Source organism: Danio aesculapii, chromosome 3 (genome assembly GCF_903798145.1).
Source record: "Danio aesculapii chromosome 3, fDanAes4.1, whole genome shotgun sequence".
In the NCBI taxonomy this organism is placed as follows: Eukaryota; Metazoa; Chordata; class Actinopteri; order Cypriniformes; family Danionidae; genus Danio; species Danio aesculapii.
The window spans coordinates 18,718,290-18,745,739 of NC_079437.1; the positions used below are offsets into that span (position 1 = coordinate 18,718,290).

At 37.3% G+C, this 27,450-nt stretch overlaps 2 protein-coding genes across 5 annotated transcripts; one reads left to right on the plus strand and one right to left on the minus strand.

The window, feature by feature from the left end:
• Nucleotides 1-9,210, minus strand: si:busm1-163l24.3 (uncharacterized). 3 transcript variants are annotated; one of them, XM_056453316.1, is made up of 6 exons: nt 9,106-9,210; nt 8,596-8,795; nt 4,272-4,378; nt 1,390-4,170; nt 1,073-1,290; nt 1-499 (listed from the first exon to the last, which is right to left on the minus strand). In XM_056453316.1, the coding sequence occupies exons 2-6, from the start codon at nt 8,777-8,779 to the stop codon at nt 415-417; spliced, it is 3,375 nt and encodes a 1,124-aa protein (XP_056309291.1). In that variant the 5' UTR covers nt 8,780-8,795; nt 9,106-9,210; the 3' UTR covers nt 1-414. The 3 variants fall into 3 exon arrangements, with proteins under 3 accessions (XP_056309291.1, XP_056309289.1, XP_056309290.1); XM_056453314.1 differs by having other exon boundaries at nt 9,067-9,210; XM_056453315.1 differs by lacking the exon at nt 9,106-9,210 and adding an exon at nt 8,875-9,028.
• Nucleotides 377-25,661, plus strand: asb16 (ankyrin repeat and SOCS box containing 16). Of its 2 annotated transcripts, none has more exons than XM_056453317.1 (7): nt 377-474; nt 13,021-13,381; nt 17,427-17,694; nt 19,873-20,281; nt 23,242-23,325; nt 23,444-23,557; nt 25,282-25,661. In XM_056453317.1, the coding sequence occupies exons 1-7, from the start codon at nt 442-444 to the stop codon at nt 25,465-25,467; spliced, it is 1,455 nt and encodes a 484-aa protein (XP_056309292.1). In that variant the 5' UTR covers nt 377-441; the 3' UTR covers nt 25,468-25,661. The 2 variants fall into 2 exon arrangements, with proteins under 2 accessions (XP_056309292.1, XP_056309293.1); XM_056453318.1 differs by lacking the exon at nt 377-474 and adding an exon at nt 10,104-10,298.
• The last annotated feature ends 1,789 nt before the right edge of the window (nt 25,662-27,450 follow it).

The following is a 27,450-nucleotide window of genomic DNA, read 5'->3' on the forward strand; positions in this document are numbered from 1 at the left end:
GCAAGATTATTGTTTTATTAAAAAAGCATACTCAGCTGATTCAGAATATACAGAGTATTATGTTGAGCATTACTGATTCATTCTATACGTCAATAAAGATTATAGAAAAAAAAACACTGATTCTGAAATAAAATATGATCCTAAAACAATTTAATTTACATTCTAAATTGATTATATACCGTACAAAAACAGTTAAGCAGAAATACTGAATAATAAAAATAACAGGTAATAAAAAAAGGTGCAACCAAAAGGTTAAGTAATCAATCAGTATTATTGAAAACTTCATTTACATGGATTACATTTTGATATTTGTAGTAAGGAACTGTATCAAAAAAATAATACACAATATACTGTAGTCTTGTGGTCTCAATGATTTTGTGTTATTTGCAAGGTCAGATTTTGGCTTCATCCTGACTAACTGCCGGGGGCTCCTTCAATCCCATGTGCCACCAGTGCCTCAGACAACAGAACAAGGTATGTAGAGTCTGGATATCCATTCCTGCACACAAACACATTTAATGTCCATGGGAAATCTTAAATGATAAAAATGCAATGTCAAGTAATCCACTCATGGATTAAAACAGCTTTGAAATGTTTCAAATGATACTATAAAAACAGTTGATCATATGATGCTGTCAAACATTTGATTCTGCTTGTCTGATGAACAATCTATGGTTTGTAATTATTATCAAAGAAATGCACAGCTATGTATTTCCAGGCAGTTCTTGACTGCATTAAAGTTCCATGTCACTGCGCTGAATGATTTCAGTAATTTCACAGCCTACGATTAATACAGAACACTTTAGATGGGTTAACTAGTAATAAAAAAAAAACTGACAAATGTTTTGATTTACAACATTTGAACAGTGTCTCTAGATGTGGTAGCTGTAGTGTAAGTGGAATAATTGGCTCTGGTCCATTGAATTGGAAAATAATGCACAACCCTGGGTGTGCATTATTCATCCAACAAGTCAGTGGTTCATCATCAATTATTTCTTAATTAAATTAACAGAAATCACAGATTAGCATGTCTGTGCCACCTCCCATGGCAGAATTATCCACCTGGACTCACCTGTCCCTGCCCCCCTCCATGCTGGTCTTGTGTGGGATCTTGCCCCAGCTCACTTTTGCATCTCCACCATTGGCCTTCTTGCTTGAAATAACAAAAGTTAGCCCTTGATCAAATGCCTTTTTCAAAGAGGGCAATAAACTTCTTCCCTTTGGACTGAGTGGCAAATAAGCCACAAATTGACCCCCCTCAAATGGTGAACCAGGGTGGGGATCATTATCCTAGAAGGAGAAGGAGGTGAAGTATAGAAATTAAACTTTATTACATTATATAATAATATTCTGTATGTTCTGAAAATATGCTCTTAAGGAACTCAATACCCCTTGTATGCCATCAGGTATGCTGTACTTGATCTTGGCCATTGTGTATTTATTATAGCCTGAAAGACTCAAATGCATCTCCACACAGGTCATCGTGCCTTGGATGCCCTTATGTTCCTTGATGTCCTCTTGTACTGAATACTGCTCTTGAGCCTGATTATCTTGCTCTGTGTTGTTTGACTCAATACTTTCCCCCTGTATCATCTTCTGAGAGTAAACCTCCTCTTTTCCACACACTCGACAGTGTGAATGCAGCAGTTTGCAGTCAGAGCAAAGGATGACACCACAGGAGGTGCGCTTCACATTTGCACCAATTGCTCCACACACACATTGCTCTGAAGGGATACTGGACAGCAAGTTAGTCTGTTTCAGAATCTTTGAGGTATCTTGTTTTTTCTTTGCTTCAAGTGGTAAAGAAGTTGGCTTATCAGTTTGTGTGTCTTCTTTGGCATTAGCTAGTTGGCTTAATGTGTATGCCTTGCTTAATTCATCCTCTGTGGATATAGAGTGCTCCAACTTTTCCAATGTGGCTGATTTCATTTTGGTCGATTGACCATCACTCTTGAGACTGCTGTTAGACTGAACCACCTGACTTGTGTCCTGAAAAGAAAACTCCTTTAAGCTTTGATCCGATTTAGAATGATCAGCACTTGTTGATTGTATGCTCAAAAATGCCTTGGATGCTCCTTGATCTACACACTTCTGCAAGTTCTTCAACTTCAGAAGGAATGAGGAATGTGACTTCTGCCCAGAAAATACATCCTTAAATATATCACTGACTTGAGAGCAGAGGAATTTTGGACCAATCAAGACAAGGTGTCTCTTTGTGGTGTACCAGATAACCTTAGATATATGTTTCCTCACACTTGAGCAGCAGGCCAAAAACAGTTCATCTTTCTGAACCACACCAAGCTCATTCAAACATAATTCCTGAAAGACGAAGTCGCTGGCCACTATAGCCACTAGATTCTGAAGCTCACGATGACTTTCTTCAACCTTTAATGAATCTGTGCCCTTCAGTATAACGCTTACATCACTTTTGCCTGGTCGTTTCTCAGACATTTGCAAGTCACATTCCATAGCCTGCAGCTGGGAACGATATGCATCCTTTATGTAACTCCACATTAGACCAGACACAGTAAGTTCTGCTTCCACTACAGTAACTGGACAATCTTTACTGGGTCTTCCACCACTAATGCTATTGGATCTTGCTCTTTTATGTGAATGCGTGTTGATCATTGGCTCAGCTGTAACCTGGTTATTTTTCACCTGCTCTCTTGGCTGACCAGAGAAACTATTGGACCTCCTTAATGAAGATTTGGATGTTAATGAGGGAGCAGCTGTCTTCACGTTTGTATTACTTGCTGATAGGGAATTCACATTTGTGCTCACTGAAGCCATGACTGCTGTTCCCTGTGTTGAAGTGAGTCCAACGGAAGTACTTGGTTTGGCCTTGGCTGTGCTGAAGGTGGTTCCACCAAATGTATTCAGAGATAGCGGGTCTTGGTTTTTAAACAGGATATCCTGCCCTGTACAGCTTGGCTCTGTCATCCTGAAGGCTTCAGTTCCTTCCCTGGGCAGTTCGATACTGAGTTCGCCTGTGGTGCCAAACAAGGACCGTGTGGGTGGTGTTGTTGACTGAGAGCTTTGGGCTAACTTTAACATGTCCATCTTAGTAGTAAGACACCTCATGTCTCCACCCATCTCCTCTCTCTTAAACCGAGCAGCTAGTTTGTATTCTTTTGTATTTCCGATCTCCCCTTTTCGTTCAGTGCTGGAACCAATTAGTTTGGGGGGCACTAATGTTTGGGGGGCACCCATAACCTGTTGCTCTCTCTCCAAGGGTTCAGGGGATGCTGATGGAAAACTAGAAGATGATGGTGGAATTTCTGTCAAACTCATCAGGTCTTTTTCCACCCCAATCAATAGCATTTGTTTGGCCTGAGATACCTCACTTTTCTCTCCAACTATATAAATGCTGTCCTGGTCAAAGCTGAGGAGAACATTGGGCAGTAATAACTGCACCTGTTTTAACGTTGTGTTTAATCCATCTGGCATGTAAAGAGCACTCCTTTTTACCTGGTCTTTCCTTAGATAAGCCTCTTGCTGTTGATAAAGCTGCCTTAGCTCCTTATGGGCTTGCTTAAAGTTCTGTTTAACCTCTGACCCACTTGACTGCAGGTACACAGTGGTGACACCCTCGGAAGTAACATGAACCACTTGTACTCCATGATGTTGCAGTATCCTCTTGTACTCTTTAATGCTTTGCAGGTATGCAAACACATCAGCATCCATGATTATCGAAAGATCTTCCAAATCATCCTCATCTGTCCTACACTCTGCTCCCTCCTCGATTTTACCTCTTCTAGACTGAGTGCTGCGTCCAGTGGGAGCTTCGTTGTTATCTTGCATTCTGTAGTTTTCTTGACCTAAATCCTCTCTGGGCCTAAAGCTGAGGTCTCCTGCATGAATGGCCGGTGATTGGAATGTATAGCCGTTCCATTTCTTTGCACCTGCAGGGTCTTGCCTTGCCTTATGACCTTGACCGTTGTCCCCAATAAAATTCTGATATTTGGCTTGTGAAATGTGATGAGAAAATAATGTCTGCAAATAAGGAAATACACTTTGAAAATCAGAATAGCTGCCTTGCAAGGTGCATGTGGGCCGTAGAAAGCCACGCTCCATCCGTAGATCTGGGAATTCACCGTGCAGTGCATTCAGTGTGTCTGCTCCCTGAGGAAGCTGACTGCAATCTACAGTCACAGTCATACTGAGGATTACCTGAAGGAGTGCAAGAACATCAGCTGAATATGCTAATTAAATTAACAGTAGAGTAGATGTAGAATTTGTATTTGGAGTACTTGCTTATACTGTTTGCAGACCTTATTCAGACTGAGTGGCTCTTGGTTAGGGAGGCTCAGGGAAAGTTCATATTTTATGCCTTCCAGATGTAAAACGTGGGGATGATGACGAAGTACACTTTGGACCACTATATGAAACCAGAAAGAGAGGATCAATCTCATTAGAAATGCTAAATCTGGCTCAGCAGTTTGCACACTAACACACAGATGGAAGTTATTTTTTATAATATCTGATCTATGAAAGTATTAATTCTCTTTTTTTCTGTCTTTTTCACCACAAACATTGATACTTATTTATGTACTGACTGCCGTGATGCACACAAACACAGTAAAGTGAAAACTCACTTCAATCAGGCTTGACAGGACATAAAGAACACTCCCTCACAACTTGCACACCCCTGCACATACACTTTATCAGCAAACTGACTACACAACTAAAATGTTGCTTTGGCCTTGGCAGACCAATCAGCTAGCAAGAGCCAGAGACTTCATTAGGCATATGCCAGCCGCCTGTATTTTGGACTTTTTCCAATCTACAAACTACTTTGGCAATGACAAAAATCTAAAGAGCTGGACGATTAATCGAAAAGTAATTGAAATCGACATTCAGAACCTAGAATCGATATATTTTTTCCAGGTCAATTTGTTCAATTACTTTCTCTACCTTGTGTGGAGTCACGTGACCCCACTCTGTTAAGGCTGAATTACATTTATTATATTATGTTCAGTGGTGTAAAGAGTACTGAAAATTCATACTTAAGTAAATGGACATTACTTGCCTAAAAATGTAGTGCAAGTAGAGTAAAAGTATCTGATGTAAATATTACTCAAAGTATGAGTAAAAAGTAGCCCCTTCAAAAATACGCGAGTAGTGAGTATTATGCTGTGAAATGTTGATGCATTATAATTTGTGGATGTGTGTAAACGTAACATTCTGTAGAGCATTTAGTTATTGCCCAGCAGGCACACAACGCCATAAGACGTTAATATTAGGTTAGATTTAGGTCGTGATGTCAGGTGACCATAATTCAATGTCCAGCCAGCGTTTAAGGTTATTTTGTTATTTTGACGTCAAATGATGTTGATATTTGGTTGATTTTAGGTTGTGACCAAAATCCAACGTTGAGCCAACATCTTAAACCAATGCCATATTGACGTCAAATACTGACATTCATTCGCCAAGTTTGGCAACCACAATCCAACATCTGATAGATGTCATTGTGTTAACATCCACACAACATCAAACTGTAACATCATTAGACGTTGATATATTGTTAATTTTAGGTTGGATGTTGAACAGTGACGTCAGCCTGATTTTTCATTTCCAAACAAAATGCAACACCCCCACGACATTGGGGTAGAATGTCAATCTAACATGTTGACGTCTTGTGCCTGCTGGGTGTCATTATGGTCATCATACATTAAACATCCGTCATCTTTTCTTCTGTCACCTGCAACTAAACAGTCTCTAGGTCAATGTGTGGATAGATTTTGGACATCTTCATGGACAATTTTAATGCTTCCAACTGTTTGCTGCAATTATAAATCGCTCATGTCTTGGACAGGAATTGAAGGACTGATTTTTCTAATCCCCATAGACAAAAAAACAAAGTAGTGACTGCAGGTTTTACTGCAGAAAGCAGTGGAGTAAAAGTACAGATACTGCACTAAAAATGTACTCAAGGGAAAGTAAAATGTGTACCATTTTTAAAACTACTTACTAAATTACAATTCCTTAGAAAAACTACTCAATTACAGTAGTTTGAGTATTTGTAATTTGTTACTTTACACCACTGATTATGATTTATACCTATTATATTATTATTATATTATACTTCTGCCAAGGGCACGTGTACAGACCGGCGCAACCTTTGCATACCTGCGCATCGCTTAAGGAAAATTACTTACATGTCACAATGATGCACAGCGCAAGCTTTGTGTACAGTCGGTTTGGTAACGGTGACGAGGGTGGGTGGCGCAGAGAGATGCGTTTTAGGCAATGTGTTTTATTTCCAGTTGTTCAGCGTTGATGTTCAATAAATAATCATAGAAAGTAGATAATTTATTTTTAAATTAAGTAATGCAACCTACATTCTCACTTGTAACATGTGAGCATATTTTCTGTACAAAACCTGTCAATAAACTATGAGTTCAAAAACATAAAATAAATAAATAAAAGAATTGTTCATTAATCATAATGGAGTTAAAATGTTTAATTAATTGAGATTTTGATTTTAGGACAATTCACTCAGACCTTTAAAGAGTAATGTAAGATGCATCTGAATTTATCCTAAAACTAAATAAAATGTCAAACTGATGCTGTTTGTTTATAACAGATGCATGTGTTATTAATCAGCATGGTACTTGTGGTTAGCCCAGACATTGCAATGACAACATCAACAACAAAAAAAGTAAGATAATGTTTGTGTGTGCAATATCAATCAGGAAGATTAGCTTTTCACAGATTTCCAATGTTTAATATACTTCATTGTGAGACTGTAAACACAACTGTTGTGTACACTTTAAGAACTGCTTAGAGAGGCTGTAGATAATAATAATAATAACAGGTATTTAAGTTGTAAATAATGGGTAAGTAAACAGACAGCAAATTTGAATTTTTCACTTTTATATTTATGTAATAGGGCGACACGGTGGCTCAGCAAGTAAGACACCAGTTCAAGCCCTGGCTGTGTCAGTTGGCCATTCTGTGTGGCAGTGGCGGATTATGGCATGGGCAATATGAACGATGGCCCACAGCGGAATCTTGCTGGGGGTGGCACGGGGAGATGGTGCAGAAAAAAGTGCTGCAATGTTGTGCCCCAGTAAGCTTTGAGATACAATTTACTTTATGCAAATATATTAATTTAGAGTGGTAATGCCAGAATAAAGATGTTAGGGGGCATTTACATTTGGTTTGTTACTCTCTATGTGCAACTGAAACAATGCTAGCAAAAGCAAACTGACACACATACGCCGAAAAACATTCCAGCGCGTCTCACATCCACTGCTCCTGCTCCCATTGTGAATCCTGGTTTTACGTTACTTTTAAGACATGAGATGAAGACACGCAGCGAGTTTTGCTAGTTGACAAAACTAAGGTTTATATGTAACCCTGCCGGTCCTACATCACCCAACCCGCTCCGAGCTGGGATCGAATCGGCGACCTTCCGCATGGGAGTCGATTTTTCGAACAAGGAGGCTAAAGACCAAGGCCTCTAGCGTCTGTCACTAGAGCACCTTTAGAGGTCAGAGGAGTGAGGTTTAACTACACAGCACTTCACTAGCTGGCCTCTGCTACACTCACCCTCCTAAACCTCACTCCCATCTGGGTCACGGCACCAATGTAACTGTACTTTCTTTTACTCTGCGTTGTATTGTAAATGATGAGAGGACACCATTTTGAGTCTGCACAAAGAATGTTATTATGTTTGTGACAGATCGGCAGCTTCAGCTTATATCATTAAATGTACACTTTTTAGTTCAAGGAAAAGGTTGAAAAGGACAAAGAGCGAAAGATGGAGGAAACAAGCGAGAGGCGCCGCAGAGTAAAAGAGAGTATGGTTATGTTGGTGCCATGACCCGGATGGGAGTGAGGTTTAGGAGGGTGAGTGTCGCAGAGGCCAGCTAGTGAAGTGCTGTGCAGGTAAACCTCACTCCTCTGACCTCTAAAGGTGCTCTAGTGACAGACGCTAGAGGCCATGGTCTTTAGCCTCCTTGCTAGAGAACATTTAGAGGTCAGAGGAGTGAGGTTTACCTGCACAGCACTTCACTAGCTGGCCTCTGCTACATATATAATATGATGATGATCTTATTTTGACTAAGCATGGCTATGATGCAGAAAGGAGAGATTAATGAGTCAGGGAGGTAAGACTTAATAACATTAATTCTCTGCTCTGAGTCAGGTCTAAGATGAACAGATAATTATATATATATATATATATATATATATATATATATATATATATATATATATATATATATATATATATATATATATATAGTTTTAGATTAAGTTGTAAAAGAAACTCTTTGTTAATAGCTGTGTTAAGAGCACACAGTAAAACATGAAAAAATGATTGCTCTTAATATGAAAAATAGATGGACTGATAGCCTTTTTTCTGCAGTTTTCTATGCTGCTTTGTACAGATGCCTTTCCCCATTTTTGATACACAATTATTCCTTTATTATTTAATTTAGAAGACAATTTTATGCTTAAAAATTGACATTTACCCTACTCTCCCCTAGGGAGTATGCTAGTACAAAAGCCTATTCATTCATTTACACTGCTACACAATCTGAAAGCAGTTATTATTACAATTATTATTATGTAAATAGATTCCCCGACCTCTGCTCTCCTCAAACGTGACCAGGGCACGCAGGGGTGTTCGGCCGATGAGACTGACCGACGTGACCTCTCCTCCCCCGTTGCTCTGCCGTAGGAAGTGGATCAGTAATTTGTCCCGGAGCCGTTCATGATCCACGTCGGCTGGCAAACCGAAAACGCTCACGGCACGGCCTTCCTCCGCCATCCTGACACCTGTAACTCTGATTTTAAGTAAATACAGATCAAGTTACCATTTTACCGCGTCACCACAAGCCATTTGAGCAGATATATAGACTCTACCCTCAATATATTATCCAGATATTCAATCAAAACATTATAGTTTCTCATTACAATCACTAAAATGGCATAAAGTCGCTGTTGTGTCCTGCGTTTGTGTACATCTGAGCTCGAGCACACACACAGGAAGTGTAACTAACAACACAGCTCGAGAGAGAGATAGAGAGAGAGAGAAAGAGAGACGGTTATACTTGCGTTTTACTACGGTTATTAAAGATGTATTGCTTTTTTCACCCGTGTATCTCGATATCAGCACCTAGTCGCTTTATTCTCCTTCCGAATGGAGGATTGTCGACTTTTTATTTTTTCCCCCTAAAGAGATTTCGTGGCGTCGAAACTTGTACAGTTACAGGAAAAATAAAAGCGAAAGTAAAGTATTTATGACTTGTGTCGCATGCAGACCGGGATATAAAAGTAAAAGTGGTGTACTAGTTCATTTCTAGTGTGATATTTGAATTTTTAGCACTATTCATTTATTGTTATATTGTTTTTATGTAGCCATTGTTGTTTATGTAACCTATTCATACCCTACTAATAGCCTTGTCTTATTTTGCGTTTTAAACACAGCAGAAAATCTCTCACATTAATAATACTTGTAGTAGTAGTAGTAGAAATAATAAAAAATAATGTTTATGGGCAAAAAAGGCAAGAAAATGCAACATTTTACATGATAAAGCTTGGGTTATTTGCACATTATGCACACGTGATCTAATTAATGATAGGCTTTTTTTTTGTTTTGTTTTTTTTAATATAACATATGCGACTAAATGTGCTCATATATGTCACATGAATGTCAAGGCATTTTTTTTGCCATAGCCTTGTTAACCCTTTACTTCCACTACAACAATACCAATTTCGTTGGTTAATCTCTATTCCTGACACCACAAAGTTAATTCTGAGTTTGTTTTTATAATAACCTCTTAAACTAAATTCTAATTTACTAATAACAATGGGACAAAGACACATTTAAAAAGCAAATAAATTTTTAAAAATGCAATCAGATCTATTTATAAACAGTTTGACTCTGGTGAATGCATGAAATATTTTGCACTGTATATTGACTTGTCAAGTGCCATAGTTAAATGCCCGACAATTCAATGATTTGTTTTGCATTTTACACAGAACAAGCGGTAAAGTGGAGTAATTGTCTTTTTAATGCGCCATCTACATGTGATATGGTAGAATTGCAGGTGCATATTTGCTCTCATACTGGTCTATTTATACCCCGAGCTCCACCGTGTGTCAGGTCAACAATATCTTGTGACGGGCAGCTTCGTTCTTGAAGAGACATGCGGTCATTTTATTAACAGAAAGAGCAAACTATTATAGGAATAGTCTTCTCCACATTAAGAATTAAACCCTTATACACGTTCATCAAGATTATTGAAGTACAGCCTGGAAAGGAGGAACTTGAGGGGCTTTTTAAGGTGGGTAAACTTTACCACACAGTTTTCAGCCATTTGCAGAACACAATAAACTACACCCAGCCCCTATGTAATGTCTAGGCCTGTTCCATTAATACAGAAGGGGACATATCACTTTTGCAAAAATAAATAAAATGCTAGTGCTCTACATTTACTCATACTATTGATAAATACATTTTATATATGTGTAGTTACTAAATTACAGCACAAGACCACATTATTTTAGATTAGATTAGATTAGATTCAACTTTATTGTCATTACACATGTACAAGTACAAGGCAACGAAATGCAGTTTAGGTCTAACCAGCAGTGCAATAGCAGCAAGTGCAGGATACAGGTATAAGTTATAAAGTGCAGTTATAGAAAAACTATGGTGATATTTACAGATGGATGTACTATCAACATTATATACTGGTTGTATTAGCTATGAACAGAGATTTGCATAAATGAATATATGTACAGGATGCTATTAATAATCAGGAGTGGCAGATAGATAAACATAATTACAAATTACAAATGTCCATGTGCTGTGGGTATGTACAGTTCAAGTAAATGAGTCAGTGCAATGAATATGTGCAAACTTTAAATGTGCAAATGTTAAATAGTGCAGTGATTGTGAGGAGTATAAGTTAGAGGAGTGTGGGAGGTGTATTGGGGGGGGGGCAAACGAGTCAGTGAGGGGCAGAGTTCAAAAGGAAGACAGCTCTGGGGAAAAAGCTGTTCCTCAGTCTGCTGGTTTTTGTCCGGGGGAGCCTGAAGCGCCTGCCGGAAGGCAGGAGAGAGAACAGTCTGTGAGCAGGGTGAGAGGTGTCCTTAAGAATACTGCGTGGTCGGCGCAGACAGTGTTTCTTCTGGATGTCCTCAATGGCTGGCAGTGTAGTCCCTGTGATGCGTTGGGCAGTTTTCACCACCCGCCGCAGTGCCTTACGCTCAGCAACAGAGCAGCTTCCATACCAGACTGTGACGCAGTTGGTCAGGATGTTTTCTATTGTGCAGCGGTAGAAGTTCACCAGGATTTCACGTTTTTATACTATTTTATGGTTTCTTTAGTACTTAAGTTGCATGCAGAACAGGGTATAAAATGTAAAAGTGATGTTTCAAGTCATTGAGCATAAAATTGTGCATTTAAGGTCATTTGATGCTTACTGTAGTAACCATGATTTTATTACAAATATAGTTAAACTATGGTGTTGGGGGTAACGCATTACAAGTAGTACAAGAGTTACTTGTTAGATTAATTGATTAGCTTTTCAAAAATAAATTGTGTGAATTAAAATTAAAGTAGTCACAATGAATCATGCAGTCAATGAGACAGTGTGTTTTGTGAACGTGAAAGGAGATTGTCTCAATGGACAGTGATTTTACCTAAGACAAATAGCACAAAAGTAGCAAACAGGCTGCTTTAAACTTTCAATAATCTAAATATATATGGTATGTATAGCTCTGAGGAAGATCTCAGATAACATCATCCTAAACTATTTTTTTAAGATGCAGGTGTAGGTTGCAGGTGTAGGCTATACAGCACGATGTTAATTGCAGAGCTCCTCAATAAAAAAAGAAAGAAAAAAAAACAAGTTCTGAAAGAGATCAAGCCTCAGCCAGGTAATAAAAAGTAACTCAAAAGTAACGTAATGCATTACTTATCATAAAAAGTAAACAAGTAACAAAACTAGTTACTTTTCTGGGGAGTAACTCAATATTGTTATGCAACTTTCCCCAACACTGAGTTTAACCATGATATTTGTAATAAAACTGTGGTTATATAAAATTTGATTAATCAATTTTCAACAAAATATTAAATCTAAATATTTAGACATTTGTACTGTAAACTAAGAAAATCATGGTGAGGAAGTACATTTCTTTTTGAAGTCAATAAAAGTTTTCATATTGCCATGTATGGAAGCAAAGTGACCATTTGAGCTTTTTTTTAGTGAAGTAAATTTAAAAAGTACTGAAAGGGTTAATTCACCAAAAATAAAAAATATTCCATGAATTCTCTAGGATCCCTCAAGGCATCCTAAGTGTATATGACCTTCGGTCCAATCCAATTGGAATTATTTTAAAATGTATTTGGTTGGTTCAGTTGATGATCTTAATCAAAAGATGGAGAAGAAGATGATAGAGGCCCATCGCTGAAAGTTGTTTATGGGCAGGGCTGGAGGTTTCAATTTTCCTGGGTCTATGCGCGCAACAAGTGGGCAGGGCTTGAGTTCTGTATCGACGTCACGCCGACAGATAAATCAATTGAATCAATGGCATTGAATCAATAGTTTTAAACACGGTGCACTTTCAGATTTAAGCCTTAGCTGGATATTTCAGTTCACTTAGAGTTGTGTTACACACTGCATGGAAGGTCATTTTCAAAAACCCATTATAGGGGCTCTTTAAATAACGAAGGAGACTGTTTTGGGTGGCATGTTTTAGGCTTTTACATCTAAACTCTTCATATTCTTTACATGTAAATGTTTTTTTTTTTTTTTTTTACATTTTAGCCAGTATATATGAACTAATAGTTGATTGAATCTACAGAAATGGTACAATATCGTGATATATATCATTATCAGTATATAAGATATAATATCGTTAAATAAGATTTTTGTTATACCGCTAAGCCTAACTCCTTATTAAATACTTTTTTGAGTAAATAGTGATGTTTTTTTTTTGTTTGTTTTAAATTAATAATCAAACATGCAACTGATCATAAAATCCTGATTTATTTTTCAGACATTTATAGACACTCTCCTTTGGATGTCCCGGGACACTTTTGCCTTCTCCTCCGCCTCTCTGCGCTCCTTGAGGCTGGAGCAGGAGCTTCAGGACTGGGAGGATGCCAGGCGGGCACTGGCACACAGGAGGGTCATGTTGAGACGTCCGCTGCCTGCCGCCCCCAGGCTCCGACATGGGAACGAGAGGATCCAGACGGTCCGTGCTCCGCCACCCCAAATAAAGTGCAGAGACACTGCCATCCATAACACCTTCATGTGCGGAGATATGAAGGGAGTGTACGCCGTCCTCAAAGAGCCAGGCATGGTGAATGCTCTGATGGAGACCGTGCATGAAGAGATGGTGTGGACTCCGGAGATGGGTAAGACCAGGGATGGGCAAAAATACAGTGAAATATATTTAAAAATAAAATACAAAATACCTCAATTTTTCAATTATTTTACAAAATACTACAAAATACTTTTACAAGGGAGCATGACATTTCTTCACTAACCTTCAAGCAATAGGCTTATTTGATCTATATTAGTAAAGCTAAAATCATAAACAATGATTGACAGCAACAGCTTTTCTCTGAGCGAGTTTAGGTCAGCTTCTCTGCCACCTCATTCACCTCTACTCCTGTACATGAGGAGGTATTCATAAAGCTTTGTTTCTCTTTCATTTTTGCATTCTCTTTCATTTAATTTTTGTTCACATCATTTTTTTAATAAATAAAAATTATTTGCAATTGAAATTTTCAATACTTAATGTAAAAACAACATGATTTCTGAAAAATATCTTCAGTTTTAGTCAATTCCATAAATCATGTTTTTTTTGCAATTGTACTCTTCAATGCACAACATAAAACATGATGTCTGTTTTTGCAAATAAGCTCTTTATATACATCCTGCTGCTGTCATGTAATGGGACCAGTTAGTCAGTATAGACTAAAATATATCATTATTAAATATTGACTAAAATATTATTACATATTTGTGTCTCATATACTGTATTGTGCCACTTTGACACCTTTAGGCAGACATCTTTCCTCTTTATTAACTGCAGTGCACCTGCAGATGGCATTTGAAACGGCCAATGAAGTATTGTAGGACTTATTTAAATGCTGTTAATGTCTGGTGTTTCTTGGCATCTACATCAAAACTACCATAATGTGTGCAGTATATTCACTTTCTCAAGAGCTTTTCAGCTCTTCCTTAACTGGAAGAGTCTCGGTTTTCTCAGTTAGGGTAAACAATCTTAAGATGTTTTATATTTTTAAACATTCTCTGCATTTCCACCTGCAGAACTGAGACTGAGAATGATTATGTGCCAGAGGCTCCATATTCCTGTTTTTGAACTGATTTTTTATTCCATCTCATTTCCTATGCTGATTGCCATTATATATCACTGGTCACTGGCATTGTGCAGAATGCTTTTTTAATGATTGTGGATTTGCTCCAAATTTACCCATGCCATTTTCTTTATGTGTGCATAATTTCCACTTATACTCCAATCATTGACCACTTTCTTAATTAATTTTCTGTTCTGATCTCAAGCCTAGGCAAATAACTGAGAAAGCATCAATCTGAGGTTGCATTTTTAGGATGTCATTTTCTAGACTTCCTTCAAAGTATTTTACAATATTTTAAAAATACAAAATACAAGACACTGAAGTATTTTAATACAAAAATAAACCTATTTTCATCAACCCTATCAAATACAAATGACAAAATTCTATTTTGTATTTAAAATACGTATTTGAAATACTTGTATCATAAATACTGCCCATCCCTGGGTAAGACCCAGCAGCTGCCAGCAGGAATCTGATTAGTCAAGGACAAAAATGACGGAATAATAGCCCCATTGCCCCAATGACCAATAACAGACACTTTAATGCAAATTATTAGAAACAGAATATTAGTAATTATTAAAGATTTAATAAAAATATAAGTTACGCAAGCTGTTTTAAGTTCAATTTAATTCATTTAATTCTCTAGCGCTTTTATAATGTAGATTGTGTCAAAGCAGCTTAACATAGAAGTTCTAGTAAATTGAAACTGTGTCAGTCCAGTTTTCAGAGTTGAAGTTCAGTTTAGTTCAGTTCAGTGTGGTTTAATTTTCACTGATGAAAGTCCAAACACTGAAGAGCAAATCCATCGATGCGCAGCTCCACAAGTCCCAAACCAAGCAAGCCAGTGGTGAGGAATAAACTTCACTAATTGACGAAAGTGAAGGAAAAAACCTTGAGATAAACCAGGCTCTGTTGGGCACGACCATTTATTCTCTGGCCAAATATATAGTTAAAACCAAAATGATTAGCCCTTCTGGGTAATAGTGATATTTAACAGAGCAAGGACATTTATTTGCACAGTATTTCCTATTATATATATTTTTCTTTTGGATGAAGTTTTTATTTTTTTATTTTAGTCTTTACGTTTTGTAAAACATTTTAAGGTCAATATTATTATATAAAGATATTGTTAAAGTTTTATTTTTATTGTCTACAGAACAAATCACTCTTGCCCAAATCTTGTCCTGTCTTAATCTAACCTGCCTGGTTAACTTAACCTAATTTAATGGCAACATAATTAACAGACTTTAAATGGTGATTTTAGCTGAATACTAGTATCTTGCAAAATAAAATATTAGGTTTTTTCATCATTTGTCACCAAAGTCAAAATAATATTTTAGAAATTAGTAGGCACAGACAGAATCTGCGGACATTTTATTTTGCTATTTCTGAACAAATTTTTTTTTTTAAATCTGTAGATTTATGTGGAATAATTTTCGAGAGTATCGTAACTAAAAACTTAATATATTAATTTAAAAAATAAAACCTTTTTAATTACTTTTTATTTAATGTTTACAATGCAAATTTACAACCTCTTATTTGGTAAGCAAAGCAAGTCTCACATATAATAGATCAACAAAAAGACACAAAATATTACTTTACAAACTGTATTGTAAACATATTACATGAGTATTCTCATGTTAGTCAGTAATATTACTGAAAATAATTTAAAAACTGAATAAATATAAATTTACACACATTTACACAAGTAAATAAACAGACACAATGATGGGCTGAAAATCTGCGCGTGCAGATTCCGTGTGGGCCTAGAAATTAGTTATTAAAGCTATTATGTTGAAAAATATGTCAAACATAATATTCCATATATAACAATATTGAAATTTATCAAACAATAAATATATTCAGTTAAACAGCACTTGTTAAATAATTTAAAAGAATGTTCAATTCGACAAGAGTGCTAATTATTTAGAATTGCATTTAATTCATCTCAACTAAAATGAAAAGTACAACATGGCAAATAGTATGTAATGTTAATAAAAAATATTAAATCAGTTAGAAGTCACAAGACTATTCAAACTATAAGAATTACTCTGTTCTTACACTGTAAAAAATGGTATGATCAATTAGTCCTGACAACATATGTTTTTAGGACATTGTAACTTATTAAACTGAGTTAATCTAACTTAATTTTATGTGTTACGCAAGCTGTTTTAAGTCATAACATAATATAAGTTCAATGCACTCTTAAGGTTAATTTAATTCAACTTAAAAATTTAGGGCAAGCAGGATTTTTTTTTACAGTGTACTGGCGATTTTAGTTTCATCGGTTAGCATTTTGAGCAATGTCATACTCCCCTAAACAATGTTTTATATGGTAGGTCAGCACTTTGGGTAAAGCTTGATAAAATTAGCATATGACATTACTTTACATAATTACTTTGCATAGTTATATGTAACTGCAGTGTCGGTTCTCAGTCATCTGTTGTTTGATCCTGAACAAACGGAGGTCAATGTTTACATCTTTAGTTAAGTTAAATGCTATGTCAAAACAGTCACACATTACAATAAGTTTCAATTATGTATTCACTAACACAAACTAAGAACGAACAACACCTATACAGCATTTACTAAGCATAGTTTAACATTGAATAATGCATTCAAATCTAAAGTTGTGCTTGTGAACATTAGTTAATGGACTGTGAGTTAACATGGACTAATAATACTTTATTTTCATTAACTATCATTAACAATGATGAATAAACACTGTAATAAGTGTATTGTTCATTGCTTATGTCAGTAAATGCATTAAATAACGTTGATGGAAACTTACTGTAAAGTGTTAAATAAATGCTATTTCGAAAGTATTTCCACATACAACAGCACAGTTTATTTTCTCTGGTAAAAAATGTATAATGATGAATAATAATAATGAAAATATTCTACATATTGAGCTGCATCTAAAAAAAAATCATCCTGTTTATACAATTTGCACACGTCATCCCATGAAGGTCCCATGAAAATCAATTTTTGTATGGAAAGTCACATCCATGCACATCATACAAATACAAACACAAATTTTTACTTGGGTGAATTCACTCCAGACATTGCCTTCCAGGAATGTGGACTCTGAGCTCCAAGATCAAGCAGACGTCTGCGCTGCGTCTGGCGGCCAGCAGGGGGCACTCTGCCTGTGTGGAGGAGCTGCTGTTCAGGGGAGCAGAGGTGGACGCAGACCCCGGTGGCCGAACTGCTTTACATGATGCCTGCTCCGGAGGCCATGATGTCTGTGTGCGTCTGCTCCTGGACCACGCAGCTGACCCGGACCTGCTGGCGGTGGATGGCAATGCACCTCTGCACCTCTGCAATGCACCGCACACATATCAGTGAGTGCTCAGAGGAGTTCAGTTCAAGAAAGGGGTGTCCAGTCCTGCTCCTGGAGGCCCCCTGTCCTGCATGTTTTAGCTCCTACACTAAATAAACACACCTGGACCAATTTACTAGAAATTTTACAAGACAAGTTAAACTGCTGGGCTAAAGGACACCAGCGGGATTGCTGGTAGAAGGGATACAGCTGTGGCTGGAAGTTAACGAGAATTATTTTATTTTATTACTATTTTCCCCAACCCTAACAGTAATGTTAAAACAGTAATTATAATGAGAATTATTTATATTATTTATTAAATTACCCATTACATTGTATTTTAATAAGATCTACAGCCCTAAACCCAATCAATCCTCACAGTATGTGAAAACAGTTATTATAGCAATAATTATTTATATTATTTATGAAATTACTCATTAAATTGTATTTTATTAATGTCTACCCCTACCCCAACCCACACAGTAATGTAAAAATATGCATTATTGTTGTACAGTGTCACAAAAATGATGCTATATTGATGTGAGTATCCACTGATGTATCCCATGTAGACGTTCTTCAAACGACGATTACTCGGTTGATTGGATTCGATTATTGATTTTTTTGACATGATTCAATATAGTTTTGTTGTTAATAACTCATCCAGGAGTTCTTATATGGACAGATCTGTTTAGCTCAAACCTTCTCAGGGGAAGTGTACTGCATATTAACAAAGTCTCTTTAAGGCAAGTCATTTCACTCAGCGGCCATCTTTGAAATCTCTCTCGGGCATTCTGTCTGAATGGGGAAACATCAAATTCTCCAGGACTGTTTGTCAAGCTTATGATTACATTACATATTTGGAGTCACCAATAAAATTAAACAACAGCTGTCTCATAAGTTTAATTTCTAAATGTCTGAATCAAATGAAATTGGAATATTTTCAGGTTGCCCGAGCTAATGCGCATGCGCACTCAAGAGGAACGAGATCACAACACCAACCTTATTTATGGCCGTTTTACACCTTATCATCCTCTGAATAACGATCATCAGATCGCGCTGGTCTTCTAGAGTAATCCACAACTTGGTCTTGAGGCCGAATCTCCTCCAGAAATGAAAGCGACTATTAGTTTTCAAGTTTGTGGGTGTTTGAGTAGTTGCTGTCAGTTGCTGACGTGCGTTTGACTGGACAGACTGTACGTCGCGTTCGTTTTATACAGATTACAAAACCAAACAACTTTTGTTTTCAAGTGCACTTTGTTCATTTAAAAGCACAGATGTCGAACTTTATTTGGATATATTTCTTGTCTGTGAAGCAAGTATTTGCTGAGATTCTAGTGTTTGTTGACCACCAAACTGTCGTTAAAGCACGTGTCTGGTCTGAGCTTCTCTCATAGAGAAACGTCAGTCTATAGCAATCGATGATTGGCTTCTGTACTAGGTGGAGCTTTATTCGCCATATTGACCGTTACACTTTTCCCCATTTAAAAACTATATGAGCGACAGGTCTTGTGTATTCTATAGTCTTTGATATTAACAGGATTAGATTATCATTTGAAGCGTTGGTGATACTAAAACCTGTACCACTACTGCACCAACTGCTGATATTTCCTTACAAGAGTATTAAATTATACAACATTTTAAAATTAATTTACATGATTAATCTACATGAATCTAATGATGAATCTAAATGATGGTTGAAAATCTGTCACAGTCCAGAAAATTACCAAAAAAAACAACAGAATTTTCATTTTTGAGTGAACTAACCCTTTACATTTCATTCATTTAATAATTTTCCTTCAACTTAGTCTCTATTTCAAAGGTCGCCACAGTGGAATGAACCGCCAACTATTCCAGCATATGTTTTACGCTGCGGATGCCCTTCCAGCTGCAACCCAGTACAGAAGCACCCATACACTGTCATTCACATACACACACACACACACTATGGCCAATTTAATTTATTCAATTCACTTATAGCGCATGTCTTTGCACTGTGGGGGAAATCAGAGCACCTGAAGGAAACCCACACAAACTCGAGGAGAGCATGCAAACTCCACACAAAAATTCCAACTGGTCCAGCTGGGACTCGAACCAGCGACCTTCTTGCTGTGAAGCGAGATTGCTAACCACTGAGCCACCATGCCGCCCTTTACATTTTACATTATTAAAAATAACACCAATCACACTCTCTTGTGTACAGGTGTGCAGAGCTCTTGGTGAGCAGTGGCGCGCTGGTGAACGTGGCCCAGCGGGACTCGTGTCTGACCCCTCTTCACGTGGCCTGCAGGAGAGGACTGGAGGAGCACGCTGAACTCTACCTGTCCTATGGTGGAGACGTGATGGCCCGCAGCCAGGAAGGAGAGACACCACTGAACGCAGCCTGTGCTGGAGCGGAGAGGCCTGCAGAAATGGGCCGCTATCTGCGTATTGTCCAGAACCTGCTAGCAGCCGGAGCTGATGCACAGACATGTGGGAGAAAGAAGCACACAGCCCTGCATAACGCCTGTGGGAACTGCTGCCCGCGCATTGTTAAGCTTCTGCTGGAACATGGGGCTCGTGCTGATGTGGAGAACTGTGCTGGATACACACCGATGGACTGCCTGCTGCAGGTGCGCTTGTGGTAAAGATGATGACGATGGTCATTATTATGGCTGTACGATTTTGGGGAAAAATTGCACCGTTATCTTTGATTTTGTGCGATATACTTCTTAACAGCAAACCAAGTGTAACATGGAAACTAGTGTTTGACTGCTGTAAAAGTATAAGTTGCATGTGAGCAGACAGTGAAGACCATTATAGACTTGTTCATTTATGCAGGAAGTAAGACTGTAATTGTTGATGCCAAAACCAGTCCTTTCTTTTTGGAGACAAAAACTTTTACATTTATACACAGCAACATAATAGGTGAAACTGAAATAATAGGTAATACGGAAGGTAATTATGAAAATACATAAAGAGACATTTTAAAGGGCACCTATTTTACCCCTTTTACAAGACGTAAGATAAGCCTTTGGTGTCTCCAGAATGTGTCTGTAAAGTTTCAGCTCAAAAACCCATCAGATCATTTATTATAGCCTCCAGAATCTGCCCATTTTAGTGTCTGAATACACTGTAGCTGTTTTTGTAGCCTGTGGCTTTAAATGCAAATGAGTTGCTTCTCCCCGCCCACCTCTCCCACATGTGTGTCTGCTTCTCATCATGCCTTAGGTCAGATAAACAGCAGTCAGTGATTGATACAGACTCGGATGAAGCTAAAATACAGCTCATTAGTCAAAATACCAAGTAGGTTTATTTCATGTTTTTGTGGTGGAGTTTATTCAAGCCTTTCTGAAATGATGAGTCTCACACAAATGCTGTTAGCAGTACACACACACACACACACACACACACACACATATGCGCGTTTACTGACACCATGCGGCAGTGGTGATTATAGCGGCTAAGAATTAGATATTGATTTTACTATCTTTATCACGAACATGCTCTGTTTAAAATTTGTAAAATTCATACAGTTGGAACAAATATTTTAATCCCAGTTTATTAACAAAAATGTTCAGTGGACATGTGTATTCATGTTATTATAGAAACATGGCGCCTGTCAATCAATTCGGTGGGTGGGGAAAACCAATTTTGCCTAAAAATCACTAGGATTTGGGTCCTATTTTAACGTCAGGACATTTAAAAAGAGATTTGTTGTGTTTCTATCACTCCAATATTATATTATACCTACACAGAGTTCTGTCCAAACAGTTTACAAAAGTTGATTTTCATCATAGGTGCCCTTTAAACCAAGATACATTTATTTGAGAAGCTAAATGTTTTTTACTTAATTGATGTAAAGGTGTCAAAATGAAGTCAGTTTATGTTTAAAACTAGAGCAGTGTTTAAATGTCTAAAAATCTCTAAAAGAATAAATTCTGATAAAAATGTTAACTTCTGGAGTTGGAGTTGATTCTGAGAATCGAATCTTCACTAAATAGGCTAAAAAGAAGCTCAATTAACCACACACAAATTTATGAAATCATTGAATTCATGAACAAAAAAATAACAAAATTTTATTTAAAACAAAAATGAGATTAAAACCCCTCACATCCTTCATCTGTTAACATCATTCATTCATTCATTTTCTTTTCGGCTTAGACCCTTTAATAATCATGGATCGCCACAGCGGAATGAACCGCCAACTTATCCAGCATTTTTTACACAGCGAATGCCATTCCAGCTGCAACCTGGTAAACACCTATGCACTCTCATTCACACGAACAATTTAGCTTACCCAATTCACTTATAGCGCATGTCTTTGGACTTGTGGGGGAAACCGGAGCACCCGGAGGAAACCCACACCAACATAGGGAGTACATGCAAACTCCACACAGAAATGCCAACTGGCTCAGCCGAGGCTCGAACCAGTAACCTTCTTGCTGTGAGGTGACATCGCTACCCACTGTGCAACCACGCCGCCCCCTGTTATCTTCATATGTATTCATATTCATTCATTATCTATTCAGAGTGAAGCTCAAAATTCAGTTTCACCATGTAATGGTACAGTGTGCTGTTTAATAGACATTTATAATAACAAACACCATTTGTCTATCAATGTCTGTGTGTGCATTAGGTAAAGCAATTCTAATGATAAATAAACACCATTAACTTCAATGATGTTAAGAATTAAACGTAATAATTGACAACACACGTTTATATTGTTGTTATTTGGTTAATACAGCATGACAACTAAAAAACTCAAAAGAGAAGTCAATTCTTCCTATTGGATTATTTTTGGAATTGACACTACACCTACTTAAAAACAAAAATCTGCCTCTGTAGGCATGGACCGGTATAAGATTCTGACAATATGATAACCTTGGATAAAAACATAGCGGTATTGTGATTACTGCTCTAAAATATATTCTTTTTAAATGTCTGGGTAAAAAAAAACAACTTTTTCCCCCTTTTAAACACAAAATATTTAATTTTAAGAAACATTTTAAATATTTTGTAGCAGTAAACATGTCAGGCTAAATAAGTCAAATGAATCATTGATTTCTGCTGTCTTCATTTATTTCAAAAACAGATTTTCTTTACCATTTAAAACAGCATCTTTGGATATCTTTTCTGCTGGAGATACTGTTGTCCTAAAATAAAAAAGGACGGTTTTAAAACCTTAACTTCTCCAAATCGCGGTATAACTTTGAAAACGTTTATCGTCCCATTCCTACTGTGGAAAGTAGGCAAAAAAGGTTTAAATTCATATTGAATGTAAAGCAAGGTCTTTTTTTCTGTTTTCAACTTAATGAAAACACTTCATTTTTATACATTTTGCAGAAAATAAGATTTAACATCTTAAGTAAAGATCTTACGTCATTTTTCTTTATAAGCAAATCTTGATTCAAGAACATTTAAGATATTTTTTTTTTACTGAAAAACAAGACCAAAATGTTGAGACAATTATGTTTTGCAGTGTAGAGTGTTTTTTTTTTTTTTTGTGGTCATCATATAACTACTGGCTAGACAAGAAAAGTCTCATCTGGAAGAATTTAGCTTTTGAATTCATCTCTGTGTATTTTGGCAGGTAATAGAGGATTTTCCCGAACAGCAGCCAGAGATTGTGGCCCAGTTTCTTCTTAACTATGGAGCAAAGCCGCCGTCCCCTAGAGTAAGTGCAGACTGCTGTGTATCCTCTATTATCTTGTTTCTTTTTTAAAGAACTGTTTAGATCATTTTTTTGGAATTAATTCATATTGGGTGTATCTGTGTTTGTGCGTATGTCCCAGATGCTGAAACTCTGCTTGCCCTCTCCTGCCACTTTGGAGGTGATGCTGAATTGTTATCTGGTCATTCCAGCTTGTGAAGAGTGGCTTAAGGACACGGCAGACCAAATACCCAAGGTAAATCACAGAGAAAATTGATCATGAAGAAATATTTCACATCATGCAGAATGCACAAGTTCTTAGTTTTAGTGAAGAATCAGCATGTACAGTAAGTGGAGTTCAAAACAGACACAAAAACACATCCAACTAAACTAAACAGCCTGGAGAATTTGTGTATATTAATTAATAATAAAATTTTAAACAACAATAAATGTGTTGGGCGACATGGTGGCTCAGTAGTTAGCACTGTCGCCTCATAGAAAGAAGGTTGCTGGTTTGAGTCCCAGCTGGGCTAGTTGGTTTACCCCACAGTCCAAAGACATGCACTATAGGTGAATTGGATTAACTAAATTAGCAGTTGTGTGTGAATGTGAGAGTGTATGGATGTTTCTCTGTACTGGGTTGCAGCTGGAAGGGCATCTGCAGTGTAAAAAAACCTGCCGGAATAGTTGATGGTTCATTCCGCTCTGGTGACCCGTGATAAATAAGGGACTAAGCCGAAGGAAAATGAATGAATGAATGTGTTAATCACAGCACTTGGGAAATATCTGAAAAGGAATGAACATTTCAGAGTTGTAATTTTCTGTGTGTATATAACTATATATAATGGGTTGCATTTAGTGTCTGAAGTTAAATGCCTGTGAAATCTAATATATTATTAGCAGCAGTAGTATTTCATCCTTGGCCATGCTTCTGGCATTTCTTCCTGAACAATGTTTTATCTGTTCGCTTTTTTTCTTTCTGAAATTAATATCTAGCTCTAATAAAAAAGCATGCATTGTATTTTTAGTAGCATCAGTCTTTCATTGATGCTGTTTACTTGGTAATAACTGTTATTATTGCAGCTTTGACAGCTCTCCCCAAATCTATACTCTTATCACTGATGATGCATGATTATTTCTTCATTTCTCTCATTTGTTGGTTTATTTCTTATCTTTCTGAGTTCATTACAACTATAGCATTGATATTTGAAAGTACACGTGAACTTGGACCACAAAAATGATTGCATATAAGTCTCATGTTGAAGGGCTATATGGGTAAATAGAGTTTTTTAGTTATTAAAGTGATTCATTTGAAATGACCGAAACTAATGTGATCTTTCCATAAAGATGTGTTGCTTATTTCTTTTATTTAAAAATGTGATGCACACATTTAGTAACCAAATCCCAATCAAAGAACACCCACCCCATCCCAACAGAGCCATAACAAATATAAAAAAAAATATATATATATATTCATTTTCTTTTCGGCTTAGTCCCATTATTAATCTGGGGTCGCCACAGCGGAATGAACCACCAACTTATCCAGCATTTGTTTTATGCAGCGGATGCCCTTCCAGCTGCAACTCATCACTGGGAAACACATACACACTTATCCACACTCACATACACGATGGACAATTTAGCCTACCCAATTCATCTGTACCGCATGTCTTTGGACTGTGGGGGAAATCACCGCCACCGCATTGCATATATATATATATATATATATATATATATATATATATATATATATATGCAAAATAATAAATAAATAAGTAAATAAATAAATAAAAATAAATTTAAACGGAAAGTTCTGTCCAAACAGCTTACAAAAGTTGATTTTCATCATAGGTGCCCTTTAAAGCGTCTTTGGTGTGTTCAATAAAACCAAACCGGAAATTGAGGATGTATGACTTTATTAACCTTTTCCATTCTGAATCTAGTATTTCAGCCTAATGAAAGCATGTGTTGTGTTGTCAGGATCATCAGGGTTTTTTGGATGCAGTGCGGCAGATGAGCGGTCAGCTTCGCTCTCTTCAACACCTCTGCCGATGTGCCCTCCGGCGCCACTTGAGGTCCCTGTGCCACATCTCTATCAGCCAGCTCAACATCCCCAGCACTTTAAAAGATTATCTACTGCTGCATAATGATGGACAGCTCCGCTGAGTTGCACAAACAAAACATAAACGACTGGAAACAGTGGGTTGAATTTATTTATAAGCTATCTTTATCATCTGTGAGAGATAAATAAATACACTTTTTAAGCTGCTTTCAGTAGACACTGTCCATTTAAGGGTAAATTATGCCCTGGTTGAACTGGTCCATTAACCCATTACACTGAGATGCCCACAGTGGTCTGACAGATAATGCACTGCAAATATTGATTGATGGATAGTGGCTGAATATGTGCCACTGGCTATTCTCACAATGTGAAATAAACAAACAAATGAGAACCAGATTGTTCACTGATTACTTCGCAATAACTTATGCAGCTTTAGCAGTGTTTCTAAATCTACAGTATCGTCACTGATGCATTATTGTTTCTTTATTTCTCTCAGATTTCTGATGTTTCTGAGATCATTGCAGCTGTTATTATTTAAAACATACATATTGGAGTTAACACCTACATCATCAGATCTTAAAACAATGTGCAATGGGGTATATGCACAGCTAGTGCAGGCCCGTAGCCAGCCTGGTAAACAGGGTGTTTCTTTTATCTCAAAATGTGGATCTTTTTGCAGTTATTCACCTTATTTACTATTTAATTATGAGATTTAAATACTGCATTTTAGTGATATTTTAAGCACTTTTTAGCTGGATTAGCTTGTCGGATGGTCATCATAACCACACTTTTTAATGTACCAAATATATTTCCTAAATATTTATAATAAAGAAATATGAAATAACACTTCTTTTTAAAATACATATTTATTACACCATATATCATGAGAAAAAAATAGGGATCTGTTAAAACTGTAGCCTATTGTCATTTATTAGGCAAATAAACTGTCCAGCACATTCAACTTTTGCTCAGTTTATGAATAAAAAATAATTAAAACATATAATAATAATAATAATAATAATAATAATAATAATAATAATAATAGTACAGTAGGTAGTGCTGTCGCCTCACAGCAAGAAGGTCGCTGGTTCGAGCCTCGGCTGGGTCAGTTGGCATTTCTGTGTGGAGTTTGCTTGTTCTCCCTGCGTTCGCATGGGTTTCTTCCGGGTGCTCCGGTTTCCCCCACAGTCCAAAGACATGCAGTACAGGTAAATTAGGTAGGCTAAAGTTGTCCGTAGTGTATGTGAGTGTGAATAAGTGTGTATGTGTTTCCCAGTGTTAGGTTGCAGCTGGAAGGGCATCCGCTGCATAAAACAAATCCTGGATGAGTTGGCGGTTCATTCCGCTGTGGCGACCCCTGATTGATAAAAGGACTAAGCCGAAAAGAAAATGAATGAATGAATAATAATAATAATAATAATAATAATAATAATAATAATAATAATGTAGAGCTTCACAATTTTGGTAGCCTCTCTTGTAAAAAAAACATACATTAAAATTCATGGATAACAACAAAAGCCAAAATAGCCCGAGCCACCTCAGCTGGCTTCTCTTGATGTGGAGGAGCAGCGGCTCTACTCCGAGCTCCTCCTGGGTGACAGAGCTCCACACCCTATCTATGAGGGTGCGTTCTGCCACTCTGCGAAGGAAACTCATTTTGGCTGCTTGTTTCCAAGATGTTTTCCTTTTGTTCTTGACCCAAAGCTCATGACTATATGTGAGAGTAGGAACGTAGACTGACTGGGAAATCAAGAGCTTTGCCTTTCAGCTCACCAATCCGCCTGTCAATCTCACGTTCCATCCTTCCCTCACTCGTGAACAAAACCCCAAGATACTTGAACTCTTCCACCTGGGGTAAGGACTTTCCTCCAACCTGGAGATGGCAGACCACCTTTTTCCGGTGGAGCACCATGGCCTCGGACCTGAAGGTGCTGATTCTTATCCCAGCCGCATCACACTTGGCAGCAAACCGCCCCAGTGCATGATGAAGGTCCATGTTCGATGAAGCCAACAGAACAACATCATCTGCGAATAACAGAGATGAGACCCTGTGGTCCCCAAACCAGACCCCCTCCAGCCCAAGACTG

Bases quoted from the DNA above. Each gene is read 5' to 3' on its own strand.
- asb16 (XM_056453317.1), top strand. From the start codon at position 442: ATGTGCCACCAGTGCCTCAGACAACAGAACAAG. The intron at 13,382-17,426 runs GTAAGACCAGGG...ATTGCCTTCCAG, and splicing joins GGTGTGGACTCCGGAGATGG to GAATGTGGACTCTGAGCTCC. The intron at 17,695-19,872 runs GTGAGTGCTCAG...TCTTGTGTACAG, and splicing joins AATGCACCGCACACATATCA to GTGTGCAGAGCTCTTGGTGA.
- si:busm1-163l24.3 (XM_056453316.1), bottom strand. From the start codon at position 8,779: ATGGCGGAGGAAGGCCGTGCCGTGAGCGTTTTCGGTTTGCCAGCCGAC. The intron at 1,291-1,389 runs GTATTGAGTTCC...TTCTCCTTCTAG, and splicing joins TACCTGATGGCATACAAGGG to GATAATGATCCCCACCCTGG. The intron at 500-1,072 runs GTGAGTCCAGGT...GTTTGTGTGCAG, and splicing joins ATGGAGGGGGGCAGGGACAG to GAATGGATATCCAGACTCTA.